Raw genomic sequence first — 16,104 nt, forward strand, 5'->3', positions numbered from 1 at the left:
CACATTCGATATGAAATAAAAAGTATTGTAGATTATATTTTTGATTTAAAATAAATCCTATGATGACATCAAAAATAAATCAACGTTTCATTTCAAATTCGCCGCTATTACCGCCGCTTAGAGGTCCGTGTATAACTTCATTTGCGGTTGGCTATACTGTGAAGAACGAGAAAGGGAAAAGAGAAGGGAGCCCAAAAAAAAATGGATTGTGTGAGGGAGGATATACTTAAGTGTTAGAAATAGATGAAGCTGGAGGGCTAAGACGCTGATACTAAAGAAATGATGGAACATAATTTAACCCTTTCACGGACACTAAACGAATCACAAAAGAAGTTTAATTGTAACGTTTGTAGACGTAAAGTGTCCAGTAAAGTGTTAACTTTAAATAGGTAATAGTATATAAGTACTAGCTCATTTAACTTAGTGGTACAAATAATAACGAAACCAGACAGGTGACTTTATCTTATTATGTGACTACACCAATGATATTCTATTTTAAAAAAATATATTTTTTTGTTCCATGCTAACTAGTACAAAATTGTAAATACGAGTAATAACAAACAATAATATTACTTCATTAATAATGTCTTTATAATTTATATTTCTACGCTTCGCTTAAAAAAGTAAGCAATTGTCATTCATAAATGTCATATATTTATAGATTTGTCACTGTCAAACAAATTTTCGCTTTGCTTGGTGATTTGATGAAACTGAGTTTCATTGTGTATATTTTTTATTCGATTTATTACGAAAATGCCTGCAGGTGCCTCCACCACGGACCCTTTAAGGGAAAAGGCGTTTCAAGATTATCGAAAAAAGTTAATGGAACATAAAGAAGTCGAGTCAAGACTCAAAGACAGTAAGTATTATTTATTGTGCAATTGAATTTTGCCGAATCATTCCAACTGAACATATGAATTTGTAACAATATTGTTAATAAACCTTTCATAAACTAACTGGAAACATGTACTAGAGGCGTCATTATCTTATTTCAATTAAATATTGAAAGAATTTCCATTTGATTAGGTTATAAAATTTTAATGATACCTACCTAGGTAATCTTTCAATGATTTTTTTTAACAAAGATCGTGAATCCTAATCATTCAGGTTATAAAAATTGAGTATGTATGATCTCGTTCCAAATGATTAAACCTCATAATCAATCCAATTACCTTTTCATAGACAAACTAGTATTCTATAGATAATGGGTCATGTATTTTACAAATGCCTGCAATAAATAATTTGTTATTATATTATTAAACTAACTAGCCTTTAGCTCCATCTATCTATGTTAATATGAATGTTGTTTGAGTAGATTTTGATTAAATTTGGAATAGATAATATGTATTTTAATACCCTAATTCAAACATAGGCTGACAGGGGTGGAACTGCAGGTAACAACTAGCCAGCCAAAAAAGGGTCATTTCACTTTGTGTATCTATTTACAGTGCGAGACCAGCTGAAGGACTTGACAAAGCAGTACGACAAAAGTGAGAATGATCTGAAAGCCCTACAGAGTGTTGGTCAAATTGTTGGTGAAGTTCTGAAGCAGTTGACTGAGGAGAAGTGTGAGTTTGATTCTTTTGTTACATGATTTCTTTATTATTATGTTGTGCTCATGTACATTATCAGCCACATGCCAATTCTTTTCTGTTCTTTTCTGTGATCATCATTGTATGACAGTTGAATATGTCGAAAGTGTCCTCCAATCAAGACCTTTACTCCTTTTTATATCTTGTTCCTTTTTTATCAGGAATATATTGTGTCGTTTCTCTTCAGCCGCTTTCCGAAGCAGGTGTTATTAGCCTGGCAATTCATTAGGATGGACCTCTACTTTATGCCGGTCCCACACCGTCATCGAACAGTTGCCAAACTTTGGCGGATTCGGTATGACATTGCTGGTTTTTCATTGCAGTAAATAAAAGCACCCATACTAATTGAGCAATGTTCACGCATTCGCGGCGGCATGTGTCTTGAGTCCGGCGACAGTGGGCAGCTGATATTATAATAATAAATCTTTATTCAAATAAATTATGGCTAAGTAATATAGTACATTAAATAAAGAAAAAGTATTATGACGTTATGTTAACATTGTCGACCTCGGTGGCGCAGTGCTTGCCTCTGAACCAAGAGGTTCCGGGTTTGATCCCCGGTCGGGTCATGATGGAAAATGATCTTTTTCTGATTGGCCCGGGTCTTGGATGTTTATCTATACATGAATTTGTTATAAAATATAGTAACGTTGAGTTAGCATCCCGTAACACAAGTCTAGAACTCACTTTGGGGTTAACTCAATCTGTGTAATTTGTCCTAATATATTTATTTATTATTGTGTTGTTTCAGTCATAGTGAAGGCGACAAATGGCCCCCGCTACGTGGTGGGGTGCCGGCGACAGCTGGACAAGGGCCGGCTGAAGGGAGGCACGCGCGTCGCCCTCGACATGACCACGCTCACCATCATGAGGCACTTGCCCAGGGAGGCAAGTCTAAAATTCTAGATCGTCTTAAAACTAGTTCAAAACCTCTGGCTAGAGTTTTATCAGAATCATACCAAGATCTTAGATAGTGCGACTCAAATTCAAAATTCTTTATTCAATATAGGATGATAATATACATCACTTATTGACGTCAAAAAAAATACTTTAACTAAGTCTACTGCCGACTTCCAAAGCGCAGTTGAAGAAGAAGCGACGCAACAAACTTCACCGCGGCCTTTTCTCCAAGGATGACGTCCTTAGAGATTAACAAATCTAGGTCTTATACCACTGACTGACCAAGATGGGGAACATATAGTAATAGAATGAATGTCTCTACGCTGGTTACTTGAAAGGTGCGAGGAGATAGACCAAAATGTCTATAACTTTCTCTGTCTAGGATACATAATATGAATTGTCATATCAGATCATATCACTGACTGACAGAAAACTATTAACATTGTTGTTGAATGCATAAATATATTTGCTGGCAAACACAGTAGAAATATGTGGTAGTAAAATATTATGTCTACATTCAACTGAACAAGCACGATGTTGCACCAACAGTTAACGTCAATTATTCCAATTGGAGATATGACTTATCTTTAATTTCGCACAAGCAAGAATGAGGAACGTGTACTGGAGACTACATCGGGAGAAAATAATGAATTATAATGCATTAATGGATATATAGAGAACAATAACTAGATTTCATCAATTGCAGGTGGACCCCTTGGTGTACAACATGAGTCATGAAGACCCTGGAGACGTTACATACTCAGCTATAGGTGGACTACAGGAACAGATCAGGCAGTTAAGAGAGGTAAGTGTGTTGTGGTTTTCTCTTCAGATTACAACATAAAGTTTTTTTAAAAAAAAGGGTGTGAATTTTTGAGGGACATAGCTTTGAATTTACTTTTCTATTTATTTTCGGTTTCTTTCTTGTATCACTGTGTACATAAACTGTTAAATAAGTGTTTCGCTTCCGGTTTCGTTCGGTTATAAGTATAATGAATTATATATTTAAATATTCTTCGGGAATTACACTATCTATTAGTGTAGACCCTATAAAAATGCGTCCGGTAGTTTTTGAGAGAAAAGATTCGTATTTTTGTTTGTAATTAATTTATTAAAAACTATCGGACCGATTTTACAGAAATTTAAACACAAGGAAACGTTTTTTTATATTACCGAGCGAATCCGGGACGGGCCGCTAATACAACTGTAAACATGGTTTTTTACAATATTGTTAATAACTAATTGAAAAACTAATCTCTAAAATATAACACTTTGCGTTACTGAGTGACTGACTGACAGACAGCACAGAAACTACTGGGCGTAGAAAGCTGAAATTTGGGTGTGTAGGTTCCTAGGACAGTGTGGGGGAGCACCAAGAAAGTCACATACGAAGTTGGGGACGAAAGCTAGTCTCGTATATGACGAGATGCGTTATCATGTTTAATTTGAAGAATTCCCATCTGACCAGAGTAATAGTATGTAATGGTGAAGACGTGTGATGGTCACCCAGGTGATCGAGCTGCCGCTGCTGAACCCGGAGCTGTTCGTGCGCGTGGGCATCACGCCGCCCAAGGGCTGCCTGCTGTACGGGCCGCCCGGCACCGGCAAGACGCTGCTGGCGCGCGCCGTCGCCTCGCAGCTCGACGCCAACTTCCTCAAGGTCATTGCCTTCTCCTCCAGGTTTCCTCGCGATGTTATCCTTCACCTTCACCCGGAAAATCTGGGTTTTGAAGGTTGTTATAATAGTATAACTAGAGTCGATCAATTGTTTATTCATTGTGTCTCGATTCTGCGCGCTCAACGGATTAAATTCGACTTTCACTATGGAAAGATCTTGTCTGGTATCTAACCATATCGGATTATGTATCCAATATTGAACATTTCAACTGCGCGTTCTAGACTTGTTGGTTTCTATCGTGAATTGACCGTAGCGCCATCTGTTGACGCCTGATGTCAGCTAGGTGAGTAGTATTTGCTCTCTCTCTCATCTTTTTGAAGCTGCGACGCCCAAATCCCAGGATTCTCGGACAAAATAAAAGTAAAATTTTAAAGATTTAGCATTGTTTTTACAACCGGCCACTTGTCTGACGTCAACGCTAATGCGTTGGGAATGCTATTGTTGCCTCTCAGTCGCTTCGTACCACATCCACGGAAAGATATGGAGTGGTCCTATTCTAGGGCGAGACCACACACGGACATCATACTTACCTATCTGTGTGATTATTATGACTTATCAGAAAGTGGTGTAACTGTACTATTGTTTCCAGGTGGTTTCCTCGGCCATAGTGGATAAGTACATAGGAGAGTCGGCTCGACTTATCAGGGAAATGTTCAACTACGCGAGGGACCACCAACCCTGCATCATATTTATGGACGAGATCGATGCTATTGGTATGTCTACTTATTTATAATTAGCTGCGCCCTGGGGCTTCGCTCCCGTGGGAATTTCGGGGTGAAAAGTACCCTATGTGTTATTCCAGGTTATTTTCTATTCGTATGCCAAATTTCATAACAATCCGTCCAGAGATAGATTTTTTTTCCTTTCATCAGCACTTGATCACAATCATAATATGTTTCAGTATACCTTTTGACCATGTACTTTATTGTGTACTTACATTGTTATATTACTGATAAAAAAATATACATAAATTTATATTTAAAAAATGGTAAGCCCTTCTGGCATAATAGAGACCAACACTGTTTGAATGAGTTTCTTTCGACATTTCTTCTCAGCAGTGGTCGTTCCGAAATGCTAGTAGTTTGTAGCTTTGGTAAACATAATTTAATTTAGAATATGACGTGAAAAAGTGCCTGTGAAGGCCTAATTTCTGAATAAATGTTTTGATTTTGATAATGCGTGAAGAGGTAACAAACAAACTTACTTTCGCATTTATAATAATATTTGGGATTTTTAAAAGAGATATTTTTTAGTTAAAATTGATATAATTTTGTGTGTATATATTGTTAATTCTACTGCAATTAAATTATAATCCCAGGTGGCAGGCGTTTCTCGGAGGGCACAAGCGCCGATCGTGAGATCCAAAGGACACTCATGGAGCTTCTCAACCAAATGGACGGGTTCGATTCCCTGGGACAGGTGAAGATCATCATGGCCACGAACAGACCTGATACCCTGGACCCTGCCCTGTTGAGGCCCGGACGCCTGGATAGGAAGATTGAAATTCCTCTGCCGAATGAACAAGCCAGGTGAGAATTTTGGGAAATATGGGAATTGCTTTAGAGATTATTTTGGGTACTGTTTAAATTGTCGATTTATTGGAGTTCTCGGAGCAGATATTAAATTGCACGTATTTTTAAATAAAGTAGTGCTTAATGTTCTTCCTTGTGAGAATCGTAAGAATATGCTGAATATATGAAATTTTCTTTAATGATTAACTAATGACTGTCAATGTTATAATAATTATGCGAAACCAGGAAATTTCGGAAACTTGCGAGAACTTTTACGGGAATTTAGGTTAATCATCGAATCAATATAGATTATCAACTGTTTTGTTTTTGTATGCGTGTCAGCAATATTCATACGGTCCCTATTCCTAGGCTGGAGATCCTGAAGATCCACGCGGCCCCGATCGCGAAGCACGGAGAGATGGACTACGAGGCGGTGGTGAAGCTGTCGGACACCTTCAACGGCGCCGACCTCCGCAACGTGTGCACTGAGGCGGGGCTCTTCGCTATACGCGCCGAGAGGGAATATATCATACAGGTCACTCAGATATCCATGCTGTGGGATTGTTTGTGATTACTTTCAATAAAATAAGAGACAAATGTCCAATTGTTGCTGACCAAATCTTGCTGCCCAAATAATTGTTTTGCTGACCATATCTTGTTGCCCAAGAAATTATTTTGCTGGTCATATCTTGCTGCCCAAATAATTATTTTGCTGGCCATTTACTTAACAAATTTTAAAATGGTATACCAATTAATTAATTAAAATTTTAAATTAGTTTTAAAATAATATGAGCAGTTGTGTAAAAATAATAAATCAAACAGTGATATACTACATGAACAAATCACAAAGATTGAGTTAGCCCCAAAGTAAGTTGGAGACTTGTGTTACGGGATAACTCAACGATACTATATTTATAATTTCAGGAGGATCTGATGAAAGCAGTAAGAAAAGTTGCAGACAACAAGAAGTTGGAGAGCAAATTGGATTATAAGCCTGTTTAATATTAATTCGTTTATTTTAATAACTATATATTTTCTTTTTATTAATATTGATGATGATACTTATATAGGAATGTAAACTGTGTACTGATGTGTGAAGTCGAAGACAATACAAGGATTCAGAAACATTTCTATTTTTAGATGCCTTTTATACATTACCTTTGCTACCATTTCGCAATATATTCATAGTTGACTAAATCCATGTAGTCATTAATGACCACATCATATAAAAGAAACTAATAATTCTCTCTCACAAAATTCTTCATCGTATATTGTAAATTGTCATGATAGTCCTTACTATCCTAATATTATAAATGCAAAAGTAAGTTTGTTACCCCTTCACGCTCTATCTACTCAACCAATCTTCTTGAAATTTTGCACATATGTAGTTTGAAGTATGGAGAAGTACATAGGGTACCTTTCATGCCTAAAAATAACTTCTCATACAAAAATTATATACTGAATACCTACTTGTTTTTATTAGAAAGTTAATTTTCTAATGGATTTACTAAAAAGAAAGCTGAGACCACCAAAATTCGTAAATTGCGTTATTTTGTAGCATAAACAACAAAATAAATATATATATATATATATATACGGACAAATCACACAGATTGAGCTAGCCCCAAAGCAAGTTCGAGACTTGTGTTATGGGATACTAACTCAACGATACTATATTTTATAACAAATACATATTTATATAGATAAACATCCAAGACCCGGGCCAATCAGAAAAGATCATTTTCCATCATGACCCAACCGGGGGTCGAACCCGGGACCTCTCGGTTCAGTGGTAAGTACTTTACCACTGCGCCATCGACGTCATCAAATAGTTACAAGATTTGAAATAATTTTAAAATGTTTTTGTTTCGGACAATAAATACAATATGGGTATTATAAAAAAGTATGGCTTATATAAATCAATTTATTACCAACACATAAAACTTACACTAACATAAGTACAATTCAATACTGTGATGCAACTGGTAAAAAATACAAAATACAATTAATTTTGTAGGAATAAAAATTTATTATATACTTAACGAAAATTAGCACAGTAGTGGAAAAATTTAATTAACCGAAAAAAGACTTTATTTCCGTGGTGATAAGGCACACATTTGTTCACATTTACTTACACATTGTATTAAAATTACATAAAAATAAATAAAAACGACTAGGTACCATGACAAAAAATGCCTTATAACTATTCAATAAAAGGCGGCAAGCTTCCGTTTGCTTTAGCTTTAGCCACATTCTCGTAATAACAAGAAAAATCGACATAACCTTTAATTTTTTTATCCTGATCATGAGGTCTTTCATTCGGATACATATCCAAAGACGATTCACACGATCGATTTGTATCTACAATCGAATTGGACATATTACTCGATGAGTACTCATCAAGCTCATTCAACAGAGTGTTCGATTTTGATTGCACTATAGGATTGAATCTAACATTATTCTTTGGTGTGTTACTACCCTCATTTGGGGGTAGGAAGTTCAAATTCCTTATCAATAAAGACATGTGGGTGTTAGATTTTGGTGTCAAATTGTTTCTAACGCAGTAAGAGACGAATTCCTCTTCGATTTCTTCTAACACCGATTGACTGACTTTGTTAAAGTCCTGTTTACGGAAATGTTCAACTATGATTTGGGCTAACTGTTTGTTTGTCTGTTCGCTGCTGCCGCGGGTTTCTTGTATGCGTTTGTATACCCCAGCACTTACGATGACCAAGAATCTAAAAATATATAAAATATAAATTAGTATAATATATAGCTTGCATTTTGGTATGTGTTTTTTAAACTAAATTTTGATAGCTCTCATTTTATGACCGGCCTTACTGACAAATTCCCACGGGAGCGAAGCCCTGGGCAACATCTAGTTATCAATAGTTTAATGCCGGCTCCACACTCGTCGAACAGTTTGTCAAATTTTGGTGGATTACTGTAAGTGCAGTAAATAAAAGTCATACTATGTTATACATATGATGTTTACGCATTCGCGTCGGCGTGTGTCTGAGTTCGGCGATAGTGTGGAGTCGACATAACAATCCAGTTTCAATCGAAAAAATATTTTGGAAAAGCTATTTTGGAGCAGAATAAGAATATATAGATACTAGCTGCGCCCCGGGGCGATTTTGCATGAGAGTGACAAACATACATACACATATCCTCACAAACTTTCTAATTTATAATATTACTATATTTATAGGATACTATCAATAGTATTGCTTTTTCTGAAACTATCGAGAAGTGTATCGAAATGGTATATATCTGTAAAGAGTGCGAAGTGCAACCTGCAGCTGCGGTCGAGCGCCACGGGCCCGAGCAGGTCGGGCGCGCACAGCACGGGGCTCGCGGCCGCCGCGCGCAGCGCGGGCACGCCTCGGTACAGGCTCTTCACGAGGTAGTTGCCCAGGCAGCGCGTGCCCGACTGGTTGCCCAGGTACTGGGCTGGAAGGACGGATCGTAATAACGAAACGCTCTGAGATCCACCAAATAAAATTTTTCACTACTCATGTACGCAAAGTTTAACATTATCATTGGATGTAAGCCGCTTAGAATTTGATTTTAAACTAGAGCCAACAATCTAATTTCTAATCTAATCTAGTTTCTTCCGCGGTAATAAATCAAATTTTATGTATCTCTCTATAGCTAATCAAAAACTAAATAGAAAATTGATTTACAGAAATTAAAATTGATACATTTATTCAGATGTACTATTTTACAAATTCTATAGCTAAGGATCCCACTATAAGAAATACACTGAACAAATTGAACACATCGTTATATAGTGGGATTTTAAACTATTATACTCCAGACTAAAGAGAAGATCGCCCTTAGACATGTGTTAATAATGCAATAAATTCGAAGCTTATACAAAAAAGTACAATAAAACTACTGATTTATGGAGAGGACAAGTCACTGGATTTGGACCAATACCTGCTTGGACACCATAAAAATGTAATGGACAGATTACATAAGAAAGAAAAAAAAACTAAAAAAGTTCTCAGAAAGCTACAACAAATTAAAGAAACACAAACTGTATTATACTCACAATTCCTCAGCTTGCTAACATCCAGGCCGAGTTGAGACAGCCTCAGCAACTCGTCCTCGTTGTTCAAGCTATGGTCCACGGTCAATTGCACAACCCTCAGAACAGCATTATCATCAGTCTTGCAGAGTAATGCTCGTGTTTCACCAACGTTAGCGACGAACAGTTTATTGTTGTAGACAAGTGCGATGACGACTGTGGCGCCACCTGATAGGTGCTTGTCTATCTCTTTGAGACGAGCTAGGATCGAGTTTTGGGACAACTGAAAATTCCATCATATATTTAACAACAACCTTCCCTCCAAAAATCAGAATCTAATTCTTTTCGATTGGTTGTTTTAGAGAATACGTCAGTCTGTGATTGGTAGATTTCTGTACATCTGTCATGTCAATGTCATTGTGATAGTTTGTATCGCCATTATTTTACAAGTATTTACTACTTAATTTTATTGGAGTTGCCAGTATAATTATTAAAAATACTAACAAAAATAGGAAATCACGACATATGTCTTTATTTCTTAACGAAGAAAAAAATATTTTAACAGATTAAGCCCCATTAGATAAATAATGTTATTATGTAGTTGTCCATTATACAAAATCGCAGTTGACGAAAACAATAGCCACCAAGATCCGTGTAGTCAACTGTGACCATATTGTATAATATAAAACAATATAAATTTGAAAGGATATTTAAAAGGTATGTAGAATCTGTCAATAAAAAGTTTAAATTCGTGGCGCATCAAATCGGTTCAGTCGTTTTTGAAATATTCACAATATTGTAAAAATGTATTGTGTTCGTGAGGGCTAAGTTCGCGGCGAACAACTATCTAGTGTATAGTACATGTAAAATATGGAAATATACCTGAGACTCAGAAGTCTGCAGTTGGTACTGTAAACTTGTACGTTCAGCTATCATTGCATCATAGTTCTCATTATACGCTTTCTCCACAGAGACGAAGGCATTCCTGAAAGATAAAACAAAATCTTTAAGATTTCTTGAGAGAGATCTGTTTAACATAACAACATAACTTGCAAACGGTACCCTCCATGTAGAATATTTCAAAATTCAATCTACTTCAATATAACTAGTGGCCCATCACGGCTTCACTTGGATAAAACCGTAATATATGATGCACCTAAACCTTCCTCATCAATTGTACGACCTTAGAAAAATTCCATATCATTGTTTAGTTTTAAACATTACATTAGTATATCTGTGATTTTAAAGATCTAAGCAAACATTGAGACACAAGACAGACAGTGGGAAGCGACTTTGTTTTATATTATGCAGAGATAACAAATATATGAAAACTTAAATATATAGTCAGCATGTAAAATTATTATTGCAAGTTGCATTCACCCTAGAATAGTACCACTACATATCCCCTTGGGGTTTTCTTAAAAGACAATGACTGAGACACAACCTTAGCAGCTGATTAGCAACAATGGCATTCCCAAGGAGGGTTGACACTAAACAGGTGATTGTGAACAGCTGAAGAGCTAAAAGAACAGCTTCAGCGGGCTTCACAGCCTGGAATGCATGTGGAAATATTAAGATGAGAGAGAGAGAGTTGAATGCACTATTTTAGTTTTAATCAAGGGCAAATATAGTCATAATACCTGAGCCTATCGCGTATCTCTTCATCGGTGGTGTTGTTAGAAGATGTAGTCGGGAACAGGATCTCCACGGCCATCCTCTGCATGATGAACTTGGCTGCATCCAGTCCATTGTGAGGCTCGAATACTCCATATAAACAGCTGGGATGTTACACATAGAAGAAAAAGTTTGAGCAGATTTGTTTGAGACAGTCATTTCAGATCTTGCTTAGATATAAAAATAAAATATATGCCAAAAAGTTCTGTTTCAGATGTGTTGATATCATCAATGGTATATAGATATTTAGTGTTTAAAATGGAAATGTTGAATTTTTAAAAATACTTATAAATAAATCAATATAACACTACTTTTGCCTTCAAACGAGAGTTATTATACGTATAGGTTAGGGAATTAGGTAATAGGATTGCCAAAAAGTTGAAATTCGATCTTCGTCATACGACGATATTGGGCTATAGCATGCTAACATCTTTGTTAGCAATAAGAAAAAGCACAAACTTACGAGTTTTCATCCATTTGGCAATAGAAACACAAGTAGTCATCATTTGTATTGGCATTTCCACCTAATCTAGAGAAATAAGAAGCAACGCAGGTATTTCTACACTTTGGCAAATCGTCAGTCAATAACCTTGCAATCATTTTTAAATTATACTCTAGAATTTACTTCAATTTACGAAAAATAAGTTTATTCTTATCAAAATAAATTAAGGTGTTTTGTGCAATTTTATGATTGAGAATGCCAATGCCAAACAGTGACATTGGCAGCAAATTTTTTTAAATTAGACTTTAGCACTACTGTCATACATGTTACAACTTGATTTTCAAACTCATCCAACTACATTGAAAGAAATAAGGGACTCATACAGCAACATAGTTTACGAGTTATATCTTCCAAAACGTCGAATTTACATAATCCCATAGATATAAGAACAAGTTCTTATAACTGTGCATAATTCTAACTAATAGATAGGTACGGTACGGAAAAGAAAATATGATACAAGGTACCTTTTATCCCTGGCAAATTTTGGTAAATTCAAAAGCTAGAAGGTATATCAACAAATTACACCATTCAGAAGAAAATCAATCTTATTTTTTTAAAGAGTTACCGTACAATAATAATAACTTAAACAACATTAAAATGTCAATTTTTTATGATTAGCTTAACGTTTGTTTTTATCGTCTCTAAAAATTAAAAAATAAAGGTCGATTTTGCTTTGCGTTAATTACCGGGTTGCTATATCGTGTGTGTGACCTATTTGGAATCATTAGCGTCCATTCAATGGATTGACGACCTCTGTGGTTCACCGCTTCCGAAAGATTGGCTCGATTCATTTACTATCGTAGGTTCGAATTTAAAACCTAGTTCACCAGGAACTAGGTAACTACCATGGAAATAGTAGGTACTCCAAAGTACTTACTAAATCCATAGTAACTACGTGTACGGTCATCCAATGGCATATTATTATTAATAAATAATAATAAGTACGAGCTGCGCCTCGGGGCTTTACTACCGTGGGAATAGTAGGTATAAAAATGAATAAGGACAAATAGTAGCCTATGTGTTATTCCAGGTTATATTCTATCCATGTACCACATTTCATAAGATTGATTAGTAGACTGCCTGAAAAACAAACATACATACATCCTCACAAACTTTCGCATTTATAATATTAATAGGATACTGTGCTATCATTCTCCAAAATAATACAATTGATTATTAATTCAGTTTCATCCGAGTGTTTTCCTGGTCCCTTCCTCAGCCGTTGAAAATCGGAGCCCAGTGTCCGCTTCCCTACTTTTTACATTAGCATGGTAGTCAGCATTCCTAGTTGTCAGAATGGTCGTGTTGTCAGACCAAGTTAATCACAAACATCTCTGCTGTTCAACTCATGAAATGAGTCATTATCATAGTGATAAAACGTTGAGGATAATTTAAATAAAAACATACATACTGGATCTAAGTTTTAATGTCATGTTCACACATTACACAAAACCTGAATCATTCTCATTTTGCGATTTTTATGTTTTTATTATACATAGTTAGCTCCATAACCTAAAGAGCTATCTGTGACTAAAGTTTCATTTTTAAATCTATTTTGTTTAATTTTTATAAAATGAGAAGCAACTTTTCTCCTGGACATGAACCAACAACTTTAGAAAATATTATTTAAAAATATTATAAGGTGTATGTACTAACACCTTTATTTATTATTATACATTATAATCTTGGTGAAATGAAAATAATGCAATATTTTATAGACTTTTTTTATGTATTAATGCGCCATTGCCAATATATCAACAATAGTGTTAATACCACACTTAGCTATACCCTATAATCGGCTATAATCGAGGACTTGCAATATAGGTCTTTACGACCTATATTGCAAGTCCTCTCACTGTAATTACAATAAAGTAAGGATTAGTTCTTGGCAAAGGAGACAAAAAGCATTGTTTTAAACTGAGATGGCTGTATATAGGGTTTCCAAAGTCACCCATTAGAAAACAAATAGGTAATTGTCAATCACAGATCACACAATTTCAATTATAATAAGTGCAAGAATGCAATCAAAACACATTTATTAGGAACACAAAACATTAAAAAAATTAAAATTGTTTTGAGACATGTCCGATGGCTTTGGAAACCCTAGCATTTTTCACTTCATCGGGTGAGCAAATTAATAACTAAACCGTCCGAAACAAGTTGATAGCTTAGTCTGTTTTCTTGTCTGCAGCTTTGGTTTCAGGCTCCTTTTTCTCCTTTTCTTTTTCATCCTTCTCTTCAATAATGGCCTCCTTTGCCTCCTGTTTGGAGGCCTCGTCGAAATTACCTACTAGGTTAGGTACTTCATCATCCTCTTCGAGAGGCTTCGGCGCGGCCACGCTTGACGCCAATCTCTTCAACTGATTAAGTCCTTCAGGCCCCAATTGACTCAGGATGCCAGGCAACATTTCAGCGATTTGCTTATTCTCTCCATGTCCTGTGATAGCGAAAGTATTCGCCGCGAGCGATGCTTGTGCTTTTGGGTTGTTGAAATGTATCACAGTACCGTCATCTTTTATCATATTAACTTCCTCTATGCCAGGTATTGTGTTTACTGACAGTTTTTTGAGGGAAGACTGCAATTTCTTGTCGTCTGTGGCGGCGGTGGCATGGACAACCTTCTTCTTTCGTCGTGGTGTGCCCTTACCTCCAATGCGCACTTGTGATTGCAATTTCTTCAGCTTTTCGGTATTCATTTTGTGATTTTAACACGTACTACCTGTCAAAGGAAACACGACACACTTTTTAGTAATGTTTGTTGATAATATTAATCGCGAACACACGAGTTTTCCATGTAACTAGATGATACGCACGTGTTTTGAACACCGGTAAGTTACAAAGGGAAAATGGTGGATTTTGCGACAAGTTATTTCTGATTTTCATTTTCTTCCGGTTGGTATTACTTTTCATTTACGTTCCGTTTTAAAATATTTATACGTTTATTGTCTTCATTTCTAGTTTTATATTTCAAAATATACGGGCTTTCTCTATACAACAGTAATGATTTGGCTTTACAAATATTCTACTAAAAGTTTTTTATTAGGTACAAATATATTTTCACGAAAGAAAATTATTATGATAATAATAACTCAAATATTTGTGCTGATTTTTTTCGTAAAATGTAGCAAAGTTACCAGTAAATGTTACCAGTTGCCAAAAATTTACTTGAAGATAGAAGCAAATATACCAACATTTTAAAAATAATCCAACTAGTGACATCTCTTGGTTTTTATTGAAGTTTAACTGTTTGCCATTCTTAACTTGGTGCTTCTTAAAATTGTTTATAACTACTTGTATAGGTGGCACCACCTTGTGTGTTTATTTAGTTAGGATATTCCACACAAGATGGCGTTAGTAGTACCATTTAAACGGACGGAGACGGACCTACTTCCAACGTGGTGCGTAGGGCGCAACTCATCACATGGATAAAGGGGTTCTCGGGAATTGGTTGAAATGGTCCCGGAATGGGAGGAACTATCACCCGTCTGGTGCTTGCAATGGCGTCTCCTACCAGTACCGTAAATAGGAATCATCATCATATCAAGTCTGTTATTTCTGACACTGGTGTCAGATGTTATCCAAGTCGCCTAAAGGCATCTGACATGACTTTTAGGACTACCTACCCCGCCATCTAGTGGCAGGTAGTCTGATACACACTAGACGACGATGTTTTCCTTCACTGGAAGCAAGTGGTGGTCTATAAAAATTACTGTACACGAGTCAGATTGGTATAGGTACAAATAAATTCATGTGGCGCGAGTAGGATTCGAATCTGGGACTTTTCGAGCACAGGTCTTAACCACCATCATCAATCACCACCATCGCTTCAATAATAATCGTTATACCTACTCTGTAGGTAATAGACAATCCTTAATTAATTCGCTGTTTATATATTAGAATAACTGTGTTCCACAGGACGAAGAAAAAGTACTTTTCGTTGAAACATGCCCGAAATAAATCTCTGATTACCTCATTGCCCAAAACTCCACTCATTCAAGCGAAAATAAACTCCTTATCGACTCAAACATTGAAGTCATAAATATTTGTATGATTTTACTAAATGGATTACAAAATGGATACACGTTATGTACGCTGTCATCGGGTGATCTTTCGCGCCAATTTTAGATATTAATATAGTGGGTTATTCACAATACTGCACGGAGTTTTACCACGGGTATGGTGAATAGGGAAAACATTTTTTTTTTACATACACC

The 16,104-nt window shown here is 36.0% G+C and overlaps 3 protein-coding genes and 1 long non-coding RNA gene across 4 annotated transcripts; 2 read left to right on the forward strand and 2 right to left on the reverse strand.

Moving 5' to 3' along the window:
* Positions 1-667: 667 nt before the first annotated feature.
* Rpt4 (Regulatory particle triple-A ATPase 4) lies at positions 668-6,808 on the forward strand. The gene is made up of 9 exons (XM_053763459.2): positions 668-859; positions 1,449-1,568; positions 2,344-2,480; positions 3,199-3,297; positions 4,003-4,152; positions 4,760-4,883; positions 5,489-5,699; positions 6,051-6,216; positions 6,606-6,808. The coding sequence occupies exons 1-9, from the start codon at positions 754-756 to the stop codon at positions 6,681-6,683; spliced, it is 1,191 nt and encodes a 396-aa protein (XP_053619434.1). The 5' UTR covers positions 668-753; the 3' UTR covers positions 6,684-6,808.
* A 783-nt stretch (positions 6,809-7,591) lies between these two features.
* LOC128680366 (TGF-beta-activated kinase 1 and MAP3K7-binding protein 1-like) lies at positions 7,592-11,988 on the reverse strand. Its single transcript, XM_053763458.2, has 6 exons — positions 11,852-11,988; positions 11,355-11,492; positions 10,597-10,699; positions 9,739-9,997; positions 8,978-9,134; positions 7,592-8,419 (listed from the first exon to the last, which is right to left on the reverse strand). Exons 1-6 carry the CDS (start codon positions 11,986-11,988, stop codon positions 7,885-7,887), a joined length of 1,329 nt encoding a protein of 442 aa, XP_053619433.1. The 3' UTR covers positions 7,592-7,884.
* A 185-nt stretch (positions 11,989-12,173) lies between these two features.
* On the forward strand, positions 12,174-14,737 carry LOC128680370 (uncharacterized). Its single transcript, XR_008405853.2, has 2 exons — positions 12,174-13,714; positions 13,763-14,737. It is a non-coding gene; the product is annotated as an uncharacterized LOC128680370 (long non-coding RNA).
* Positions 13,301-14,820, reverse strand: bic (bicaudal). Its single transcript, XM_053763460.2, has 2 exons — positions 14,704-14,820; positions 13,301-14,609 (listed from the first exon to the last, which is right to left on the reverse strand). The coding sequence occupies exon 2, from the start codon at positions 14,584-14,586 to the stop codon at positions 14,059-14,061; it is 528 nt and encodes a 175-aa protein (XP_053619435.1). The 5' UTR covers positions 14,587-14,609; positions 14,704-14,820; the 3' UTR covers positions 13,301-14,058.
* Positions 14,821-16,104: the final 1,284 nt, after the last annotated feature.

The sequence above is a fragment of the Plodia interpunctella genome, chromosome 24, assembly GCF_027563975.2.
Source record: "Plodia interpunctella isolate USDA-ARS_2022_Savannah chromosome 24, ilPloInte3.2, whole genome shotgun sequence".
NCBI lineage: Eukaryota > Metazoa > Arthropoda > Insecta > Lepidoptera > Pyralidae > Plodia > Plodia interpunctella.

Bases quoted from the DNA above. Each gene is read 5' to 3' on its own strand.
- Rpt4 (XM_053763459.2), top strand. From the start codon at position 754: ATGCCTGCAGGTGCCTCCACCACGGACCCTTTAAGGGAAAAGGCGTTT. The intron at 860-1,448 runs GTAAGTATTATT...ATCTATTTACAG, and splicing joins CGAGTCAAGACTCAAAGACA to TGCGAGACCAGCTGAAGGAC. The intron at 4,884-5,488 runs GTATGTCTACTT...TTATAATCCCAG, and splicing joins GGACGAGATCGATGCTATTG to GTGGCAGGCGTTTCTCGGAG.
- LOC128680366 (XM_053763458.2), bottom strand. From the start codon at position 11,988: ATGATTGCAAGGTTATTGACTGACGATTTGCCAAAGTGTAGAAATACC. The intron at 11,493-11,851 runs GTAAGTTTGTGC...GTAACATCCCAG, and splicing joins TGCCAAATGGATGAAAACTC to CTGTTTATATGGAGTATTCG. The intron at 10,700-11,354 runs GTATTATGACTA...TTTATCTTTCAG, and splicing joins GAGATACGCGATAGGCTCAG to GAATGCCTTCGTCTCTGTGG.
- bic (XM_053763460.2), bottom strand. From the start codon at position 14,586: ATGAATACCGAAAAGCTGAAGAAATTGCAATCACAAGTGCGCATTGGA.